This window comes from Aspergillus tubingensis, assembly GCF_013340325.1.
Source record: "Aspergillus tubingensis WU-2223L DNA, scaffold_11, whole genome shotgun sequence".
In the NCBI taxonomy this organism is placed as follows: domain Eukaryota; kingdom Fungi; phylum Ascomycota; class Eurotiomycetes; order Eurotiales; family Aspergillaceae; genus Aspergillus; species Aspergillus tubingensis.
This window is the reverse complement of record NW_023336285.1, coordinates 2,124,860-2,136,001: the sequence shown is the minus strand read 5'-3', so window position 1 is coordinate 2,136,001 and position 11,142 is coordinate 2,124,860. Positions and strand designations below refer to the sequence as shown.

Below are 11,142 nucleotides of genomic sequence, written 5' to 3'. Positions count from 1 at the left end.
AATAATATTAATAATTTTTTTATATTAAATAATAGGGGGCAGTCCTGTAATAAAATCTATTATTAATTTAATAAAAAAATATAATAAAATTAGTAATAATTTAAGACTACTATATAATTAATATTTTAAAATAATAGTTTCTTAATATATTAAACAAGTCTAGATATATTTAATTATATTATATTATAATTTATTTTAATAGAACTTCCTGTGTAGCAGTTCTTTTATTTAAATTTTTTTAAAATATTCTATTAATAAATTATTATAATATAATTTAATAAATATTTAATATAATATCTCAGAAGATGAGATATAATATTAATTTTTAAAATAAATATAATTAATTATTTTAATAATCTAATATTTTTAGTTTAATTATTTTTATTAAATAATAGTTTTTACTGTTATATTTCTAAATCTTTATCTTATAAATATAAGATTATTTCTTAGAGTTTAGAATTATATATATTTAAGTATAAAATTTCTGTAGTATATATTTATAATACTATAAATAAAAAAAATTTTAAAATAAATTTATTCAAGTAGTCCAGTCAGCTGTTTTTATATTAATTTAATTATTAAAATCTTTTAAACTTAATATAATACAGATATTAAATTCAGAGTAATCCTGTATATCTTAAAATTTAAATTAGATTTTTTTAAATAAGATTTTTTACTATCAGAAATAATATATTTATAAATTATTTTTAAATTAAAATTAATAATTTCTCTTGAGAAACAGGCTTTATTTATAATCTAAAAAATATTTTATAAAATTTATTTATTAAATTGAACTTTTTTATCTTGTATTCAATAATAAAATTATAAAAAATTTAATTTATAAATTATTAAATTTATCTTTTATTAATCCTGGTTTAATATATAAAGAATTATAAGTTTAAATAATTAAATAAAATCTTGATTATTTAGAGAATGTTTTTAAATATTATTATTATTATTTAAAAGAATAAATAATAATAAATAACTCTTAATCTAGAATACTATGATTTAATTTAATATTAGAGAACTTATGAGACTAGAATATTATTAAATAAAATATATTTTTAATATTAGATTAGAATAGGATATTACTTATTTCTTTTTTTTAAATATTAGTCTCTAAATGGCACGGTTTTGTAAAATTAAAATATATTAATAAAAATATTTATTAAAAAACAGTATTTAAGCAGCAGAAAATAATTTATTTACTAAATATTAAATAAACTTTTCCTGGCTTTTGCCTGTTAATTATTTTATAAAATAAAAAAATAAAAAATAAAATAATATAAAAGTAATTTTAAATAAATTATTAGTAAAAATTATAGAATTTAAGAAAGACCTGGATATCATAATAACTTTTAAAAATTAATTATAAAATAATATTATTTATTTATTAAAAATCCATAGATACTTTATTAGAATTAATAATATATTCTAAAAATTCAACTTTAGATTAATAAAATAAATATTTTAATAATTTTATATAGAGTTGAGCTTTTTAAAGTCTTTCCAGGACTCAATAAATATAATATTTTATGTAAAATTTTTAATCTAGTAAAAAATAAAAATATTATTTAAATATATTATATAAAAGTTATTAAGAAGCCCCCAAAGTGCAGTATATATATAATTTTAAAAAATTACTAGAATATTAATTAATTTAAATAATATAATTATATATTTGAAATAATTATATCAGGTATAAAATACTGTCTTTTATTTATTATTTTTTTAATATAAATTTAATAATATATATTTTTAATATTAATTTTTAAAAATATATACTTTCTGAAACCCTATCAAGAATCTCTAAAATAAAAAATAAAAAATAGTAATTTTTAATAAAAATCTTATTAAGACTTCTATAATTTATATAAAAATATAAATTATTATTTTTTTAAATATAAAAGAATAAAGGCCCCAGCAGAACTCTTTAAAAATTAAATTTAATTTAGTTTTAAATTTTTTTAATATATTTTTATAAAATCTTGAGTTCAGCTTTAAAACAAAAATTATTAAAAAAAATTTATAAAAAATATATTTTAAAATTACTTAAATTTAATAAAGGTTATTTTAAAATTTATTAATGAATTATAAAACTCTTTTTCTGGTAGTCAGATATCTTTAAAAATTTAATAATAATATATATTCTGGCAGTTTTAAATAGTCTTAATAAATTAAGTAATAAAAAATAATAAAATAAATAATATATTAAATTATTACTAGTAGTTCTATGCTAATAAAATAATATATAAATCTTGAAATATAATTATTAAGAATAGTACTGAGCTATCTTTTAATCAGGGATTTTAATTAATTTTTATATAATATTATTTAAAAATATAAATACTCTCTTGTGAATTAGTAATAATAGTAAAGATTTTTATACATTATAGATAAAAATAGTAATCCTATTAATAATTTTAATCTTAAATATAATAATTAAAATATATTAAAGATTATAGACTTTAATAAATTAATAATTAATAATATTTATTTTAGCACAGCTATCTAGGTCCACAAAAATTTCAAGACTATTTTAAATATAAATAAGAATATAAAAATAATATATAATCTTTATTATAAATAAAGAAATCAAAATTATAAAATTTATTTTAACTTCTCTACTTTTTTCTCTGAATCTGATGAGGATTGGTAAATTCTAATAAATTGATTTTTTGCTTTCAGGAGAGTAATAACGGATATAAACTTTTAAAAATTGTTTTCCTAAATTTTCTGAATATCAAAATTATATTTATGAAGAGAATAGTAAGTTTCCTTTCTAAATTTAATTATAAAGAATCTCATAGGAATCAAAAATATTATATATTTATTATTTTTTCTGAAGAGGTACCTTGTAGTTCAAAATATTTTTTAATTAATTTATTAATATTTTTTAAAAATATTTATATAATTTATAATTATTAAATTAATTATTATTTTATTTATATTTCTCTCTATTTTTTAATAATTTATAATAATAAATAATAATAATCATTATTTTATCTTGTTTCTTGGGTAGATATAAAATATATTTTTAAATATAATAATTTAAATTTAATAATAATTTAATAAAATATAATAAAACTCTTTTCTTTTCTATTTAATAAGAAAAATATTATTTTGAAAAATTAAAATAAATATAAAATTTTTTAAATTCTAGCTATATTACTAGTAAGCCTGTTTAAATCTAGTTATAATATTTAATTAAAAAATAATAATATTTTAAATTAATATAAAAGTCTAGTCTTTGAACTGGAGTTATAATTTTTAAAAATTATTTTTTTAAATTTTATTATTAATAAAACAGTACTATCTCTATCTGTATAATAAATCTATATAATTAATAATAATAAAAATTTATATTTTTTAATAAATACTTTTTAGAAGTATTTTTAAATATATATTTTAAATTAATCATCTATTTTTAGTACTTCTGGAAGTTAAAATTTAAAATAAAATAGAAAATATTTTTAAATTTAATCTTTTTCTTGTTTTTTCTGATTTAAAGAAAAATTAATAATATTTTAAGAATATTTTACTCAGAGAATTATTTTTTTGGAAATATATATTTTCTACTATAAATTAATAGTCTGTTTTAATTAATAAATATAATTTTTAATTATTAAATCTCTTTAACAGTGGGAATGGTATTTAATAATAATTTTAAATTAATTTAATAATTAAATATTTTTATTTTTTTTATTATCTTTAATAGGTGGTATCTTCCTTGGATAATTAAAGAAAAAAAAATTAGAATATAATAAGATTTATTTATTAGGATAGAAAATCTATTAACTAGATAAGAAATCAATTATTAAATACTGTATATTTATCTAATAATAACAAAAATAATCTATATCTATAAGATAAACTGATTTAATAGTTTATTATATAAAGATTAGTATTTTATAGGTATTAGAAAGGTATAGAATCTCTATTAATAATCCTATAATTCTTATAGCTATTATGATATGTTATCCTGATGACTTCTATCCCGATAGCCGGGTTATTCTATCACACAATAATAAAAATTATTCATTTCAATATTAAATAAGAGATAGTACTTGCATAAAATTCTTTATAAATTTATAAAAATTATATAAAAAATGTAATAACTTTATAATAAATAAATTTATTATTATTAAGAGTGGCCCTACTAGTATCTAAAAAACTAATAATACTCATAAAATCATTTTATCAATATTTAGAAAATAAATAATATTTATATAAACAGATATTATAACGGATAGAAAATTAATAATTAATAAAAAATAAGTAAGCAGAATAATAATAAATATAAAAAATATAAAATAAAACTAATACTAGGAAAAAAGGAATTAATAAAATGATAGAAAGAAAAAAGAGGAAAAATTAATTTTTATATTTTATAAAAAAGAAGAAAATAAGAAAGAATGAATATAATTTAAATTATAAAAAATATAACTTTTATTATTAGACTTAGATAAAATAAAATTATAGATATTAAGAAATACCTACTTTTTATTTACTAAATTTAAATAAAGAAAACTTGTAAATAATATTATTGTAAAAATAAAAATAAAATAAATTCTAGAAAAATAATTATAGAATAATAAATAAATAAAATAAAATAAAATTAAAAACAACTAGATAGTAAAAAGCTACTTGTTTTATTTTTATTAAATATTAAATTTTAATAAATTTATATTTATATATATATATATTAATTTTTGATTTAAATTAATTTAATATTAAATTTAAAAGCAGATCACCTTGCCTGCTTATATAATTATAACCATATTAAAAAATTATTATCAAAATATCTATAAAAGAGGACTTTAAATTATATATAATAATAATTAATAATCAAACAAATAATAAAAGAATTAAGTACTTGAGAAACAGAAAAATAAAAAAATAAAAAAATAAAGAATATAATAAAATAATAATATATAATAAAAGTATTTTTTATTTATATAAAAGAATTAAGTCTTCTATATATTTAAAAAATAACATATGAAAAAGAGAAATAAATATAAAATAAAAACTTTTAATGATTGTAATATATTTTGCAGGAATCTAAATCTTAATTTTTATCTATAAAAATAAAATCTAATAAATCTGTTATACAGGCTTCTAATAAAATAAAAAAATAAATTATATTCTAACTGAGCTCTCCAAGTAAGAAAAAGAAAAATATTATAAAATAGCTTTTTATATTATAATAAACTTAGCTAGCCAGTCTTGTTGCTACTAACTAATTAATTATTATTTATATATTGAATTCTAAAGCTTTTATAATCCTGTTTGAATACCAGCTATTCCTTCTTGTCTAACAGGTAATGTATCCTTGAGAATCAAGAGGCGACCCCTAACATAAAAAATAGAATTATTATTAAAAATCCATGGCTCTTATAACTACTGTAATATATTATTCTAGTAGCCTTACTGCTGGTGGTTATATTATTCTTTCACAAAATTAGAGTTATAATAATATCATTTCTCTTAAGTTCTGATAAGTTTAGTAGATATTTTGTTCACAAATTAACTTTTACAATAAAATATCTATAGAATTTTAAGTTTCTATCAACTAAAATATTGATTACAAAATATTACAGAATATTACAGAATATTACATCTGATTTTATAATGATTTCTTATCTTTTTTATCTATTTAAATACAAAAACAGATTATTATTAAAAAAGACATTTCAAGATAACTCGTATGTCGGGCTTATAATTCTTTAAACTCCTAAATTTTCTTGATTGAAAAACTCTTTTCTCATGTTCATCATTCATTGAGATTCAAGACGGAATGCTGCCCCAGCAATCAACATCAATCTCCATTGGCTCCCCATATGCATCAATAGGCCCTTCTGAGGTACCGCGGCCACTCGTAGTCGCGCTTGCGGTTGAGCTTTTGGTACAGTCCCGACCTTGCGTATGAGAATTATGTTGAATTCTCCTAGCGCGCTCCCGTGTAGCTATCAGCGCTTTTCGTACATTATCCTCCTCCTTAGGGATTGATAATGATGTAGGCTCGGTGTAGAGGACCAACTCGTTGCACGGGCTTGTAGTATTTGCGACCAATGACTTCGGAATAGTTGACATCCGCTCAGCAACTCCGGGAAGGATCTCAAGACAATTATCCTTTGATTCAATATCCTCTAGTTCTCTGTCCAGATCATGTATGTAAATGGTATCCTTAGTATCGTCCAATAACATGGTATCAAAATGGACGGAAGCAGGAAGCTTCCTGTCACTGATGTCATGTTCGGAGGTTATGGTATCTTATCAAGCAGAAGAGTTCGAATCAGATCCAGTGACTCTTAGACAAGGGTAATGGGAATGCAGATAACAGGGTAGATGGTGCAGAAACATACTGATATGCAACCGACCGAATCTCTTTGCCAGAGGCTGATCACCCTCAGGGTAACTCTCTGCGGGGCGCTTTTTCCCGTGATTGATTTCCTCACCAGCATGTGCCATTAGCCACACAACCACTGACCTTTTTTTTCCCTTCCCCTTTCTCGGTGGATGAGGGAATAGATCTGGTAATCAAGTTATATATTAATTATGGTACTGCACATGACAGGGTGAACATTCAAACTAAATAAAACTGGATGTTACAACCGACGACTCGCTTGATGCGTATTCATAGGTTCATAAAGGAGGGGGAACTGGCTTTGACTCATCTATGTTCACCCTTTAGGTCGCAACCCAGAACATTCTACCACCTTCACACTCCCCCACTCTCAAATATTCTGCCTGCAAAAACCATCACAAGACCATTCAGTATGGCTTCAGATAATGATCTTAAGTTGGAATGGACCTCCAAACGTGTCCGTGATACGTTCCTTCAATATTTCAAAGAAAATGGCCACACTTTTGGTAAGTATTCTTTTCGGGGCAATTTCTCGGTCAAAACTGATCATATTAAAAACCGCCAGTTGCCTCGTCCCCCGTTGTTCCTCATTCTGATCCAACCTTGCTATTTACCAATGCTGGAATGAACCAGTTCAAATCGATCTTTTTAGGAACGGTGGATCCTCACTCTGATTTCGCAAACTTGAAAAGTGCAGTCAACACTCAAAAAGTCAGTACTTTAACCCTACCATTTTTAGCTAATTCTAACACAACCTGTAGTGCATTCGCGCAGGAGGAAAGCATAATGTAAGTGCAATGCGCATGATCGCCACCAGAATTGAAAGGCTGGGTTAGTCGAAGAGACTTGAGCATCTACTGATTCTCGCAAATGTAGGACCTCGACGACGTGGGCAAGGATAGTTATCATCATGTGAGAGAACGCCACCAAATCCGTGGCTTTTATGATGCTAATACACAATTGATTATTAGACGTTCTTTGAAATGCTCGGCAACTGGAGTTTTGGGGACTATTTTAAAGAGGATGCGATTCGCTATTCTTGGGAATTGTTAACCAAGATCTACGGTTTAGATCCCGGACGTCTCTACGTTACCTATTTCGAAGGAAATAAGGAAGGTGGTCTAGAGCCAGATCTCGAGGCCAAAGATCTGTGGAAAGCCGTTGGCGTTCCGGAGGATCATATTCTCCCAGGCAACATGAAGGACAATTTCTGGGAGATGGGTGATCAAGGCCCATGTGGCCCTTGCAGCGAGATTCACTATGACCGAATCGGTGGACGTAATGCTGCTCATCTAGTCAATCAAGATGACCCAAATGTATTGGAAATTTGGAACAACGTTTTCATCCAATACAATCGTGAAACAGATCGATCCCTGCGGCCATTGCCCAACAAGCATGTCGACACCGGAATGGGGTTTGAGAGATTGGTGTCTATCTTGCAAAATAAGTCGTCAAACTACGATACAGATGTGTTCACTCCCATATTCCAAACCATTCGAGATGTTACCGGAGCCAGGGAATACCGTGGATCCTTCGGTAGTGATGATTCTGATGGTATTGATACTGCCTATCGTGTCATAGCGGATCACGTTCGGACCTTGATGTTTGCAATCTCAGATGGTGCGGTTCCAAATAATGATGGCCGCGGCTATGTCATCCGTCGTGTTCTCCGCCGGGGTGCTCGATATGCCAGAAAATATTTTGGTGTCGAGATCGGCAACTTCTTCTCAAAGATTGTTCCAACAGTCGTTGATCAACTGGGCGATATGTTTCCAGAACTGAGAAGGAAACAACCGGACGTCATGGAAATATTAGACGAAGAAGAGATGTCATTTGCTAAGACTCTGGATCGCGGCGAGCGGCAATTTGAACATTATGCCCAGCAGGCTAAGGCAAAGGGGGCCGACAAATTGCACGGCGCCGATGTTTGGAGGCTCTATGACACGTTCGGATTCCCGGTCGACCTTACTCGTATAATGGCAGAAGAACGGGGCTTGCAGATCGATGACCGGGAGTTCGAGGAAGCGCGGTCACGAGCAAAGGAAGCAAGCAAAGGCCAGAAGAAAACTTCCGCTGAGACGGTCAAGTTGGATGTTCACGATCTGGGCAAGCTCGAAGCCATGAATGACGTCCCCAAGACTGATGACACTGCCAAGTTTGGAAAGGGTAACATTACCGCCCAAGTGAAGGCCATATACCAGGGCAAGATGTTCCATTCATCTACGGACGAGGTGCCCGACGGCGAGCAACTTGGAATCATCCTTGACCGAACGAACTTCTACGCTGAACAGGGTGGGCAAGAGAATGACACGGGTAAAATTGTCATCGATGGACAATCCGAGCTTGAAGTAGGTGATGTTCAGCTTTATGCTGGATACGTCCTGCACACTGGTTTCATGAAATATGGCTCCATCTCAGTAGGTGATACTGTCATCTGCGAATATGATGAACTGCGCCGTTGGCCGATCAGGAACAACCACACTGGAACGCATATTCTTAACTTTGCGCTCAGAACTGTTTTAGGGGACGGTGTGGAGCAAAAGGGTTCCCTCGTCGCAGCGGAGAAGCTGAGGTTCGACTTCTCTCACAAGTCTGCTATTTCGGACAAAGATCTGGCTCGGATTGAAGAGATCTCGACTGAGTATATTCGACAAAACTGTACTGTCTACTCTCAAGAGCTTCCTCTTGCAACAGCCCGCGAGATCTCTGGAGTTCGTGCCGTATTTGGAGAAACTTATCCCGACCCGGTCCGCGTTGTCTCCGTTGGTGTGGAGCTGGGTGAGATACTCCAGAATGTGAAGGATCCGCGTTGGAAAGAGGTCAGCATTGAATTCTGTGGGGGTACCCATGTGCAGAAGACAGGGGACATTAAAGATCTCATTGTTCTGGAAGAGGGCGGTATCGCCAAGGGTATCCGCAGAATTATCGCTGTGACCGGAGAAGATGCGCATGAAGTGCAGCGTTTGGCAGCGGAGTTCCAAAAAAGGCTTGATCGTTTAGAAGCAATGCCCTTAACTCCAGAAAAAGAGAAGGAGGCAAAGCAGATCCAGGCCGAGCTCAATCAGCTTTCGATTTCTGCTGTACAGAAATCCGCCTTTCGCGAACGTTTCGCACGTATCAACAAGGAGGTTCTCGATGGTCAAAAGGCTCTACAAAAACTCGAATCAAAAGTCGCGCTCGAAACCATAACTAATTATTTCCAAGCCCCGGAAAATCAAGACAGAAGTTGGCTTGTCGCCAAGCTCCCCATCTCTGCGAATTCCAAAGCGATTAGCGAATCTCTAAATTACGTTAAGTCAAAGTTACCCGAGAAGTCGGTATACGTTTTGGCTGCAAGCACCGATCAAGGCCGTGTTGCACATGGCTGTTACGTGTCCAAGGTAAGTCGTTATCGTTATAACTCCGGCCCTATGTCATTGTAACTAATACAATCAATGATTGTATAGTCATCAAGCGAGGCCGGTGCCTCCGCTAGTGAGTGGGCAGCTATCGTTTCTGGTGCAGTCGGGGGAAAGGCGGGAGGTAAAGGAGCTACTTCAGTCGGCAATGGAGTCAATCCCGACAGAGTCGACGAAGCTGTCAGCTTGGCTTCTGATTACCTTGGCAAGTTGAAGTTATAGGTTGTTGGTTATGCTGTAGCCAACATTTAGTGGGATTGACAGAACTTAAGTGACCGATAGTGAAATCCACGAAAGGACAGCTACCTTTTTTTTTCTGGGTTTAATGCTTATGGCTCTTTTCTTTTTATCTCTGTATAACATAAATGGAAAATATCATGCCACTGGAAACTTGATGCTAAAACATCCTTCGATCATTGTGTCACATCTCCCCACATTGCACAATCAGAACATCTTGGTTGGGCTTATCTCGCGTCGTTCTGGTGTTCTCAATCATCCGCACGACATCCATCCCTTCGACCACCTTACCAAAAACAACATGCTTGCCATTCAAAAATGGGGTTGCAGTTGTTGTAATGAAAAACTGACACCCATTTGTGTTCGGACCAGAGTTCTAGGGGAATTAGTCATTGTATAGTTCGATGGATGTCTTGTGGCTCATGGACTTACTGCCATACTAAGTAGGCCAGCATGATCATGCTTCAATAGGAAATTTTCATCCGAGAACCTTGGAGTACCGTAAATGGTACAAGACCCCGTCCCATCTCCATTGACGAAGTCGCCACCTTGGATCATGAAGTCTTTGATCTTTTCCGATGGGATAGGATTAGCATCTCTCCATTCAAACGCCTATTGGGTTCCTCTCATAAACATACTACTCGATGGAATCTGCTATTTTTGTATCCCTGCGGTCGTCCCTGTGCATTTTTACTTTCTCCCGTACAGAACTGGCGAAAGTTCTCTGCTGTTCGGGGCGTAACATCGGCAAATAGTTCCATCTTTATACGACCTAGAGGCTCGCCTGTCACAGTGATATCTCAGTTACTATCCATTTAGTATTCAATTTGTTGCATAGTGCAAGCTTTAATACTGTATGAACCAGTAGCAGCACAACACCAGCGAATCGACATATTGATGGACCTCATTTCAAGTTTTAAATGGACGTGCTTTTGTAGCTTGACTGGGTCAGGAGAACGGGGTTGCAACAGATTGTATCACTTGATGTACATACCTCCTAAGGCTATATCAAAGAAAACCACGGGATTTCTGTCTATATGCGAGGTTGAAGTTGTGCTGTCCATTCTGTCCACCTGTCTGGTTTCCCTTTATGTCGCTGCTGGTATTGTGCAGGCGATATCGACCTTGTTGAAGACTGGG

The 11,142-nt window shown here is 29.7% G+C and overlaps 2 protein-coding genes across 2 annotated transcripts; one reads left to right on the top strand and one right to left on the bottom strand.

Moving 5' to 3' along the window:
* Positions 1–6,779: 6,779 nt before the first annotated feature.
* AtWU_10056 (alanine--tRNA ligase) lies at positions 6,780–9,987 on the top strand (the record flags this gene model as incomplete). The annotated part of the gene is made up of 6 exons (XM_035505162.1): positions 6,780–6,873; positions 6,933–7,078; positions 7,129–7,155; positions 7,244–7,279; positions 7,339–9,747; positions 9,814–9,987. The coding sequence occupies 6 exons, from the start codon at positions 6,780–6,782 to the stop codon at positions 9,985–9,987; spliced, it is 2,886 nt and encodes a 961-aa protein (XP_035361055.1).
* Positions 9,988–10,186: 199 nt separating this feature from the next.
* cyp3 (putative peptidyl-prolyl cis-trans isomerase) lies at positions 10,187–11,066 on the bottom strand (the record flags this gene model as incomplete). Its single annotated transcript, XM_035505161.1, has 4 exons — positions 10,187–10,378; positions 10,435–10,572; positions 10,641–10,786; positions 10,997–11,066. 4 exons carry the CDS (start codon positions 11,064–11,066, stop codon positions 10,187–10,189), a joined length of 546 nt encoding a protein of 181 aa, XP_035361054.1.
* Positions 11,067–11,142: the final 76 nt, after the last annotated feature.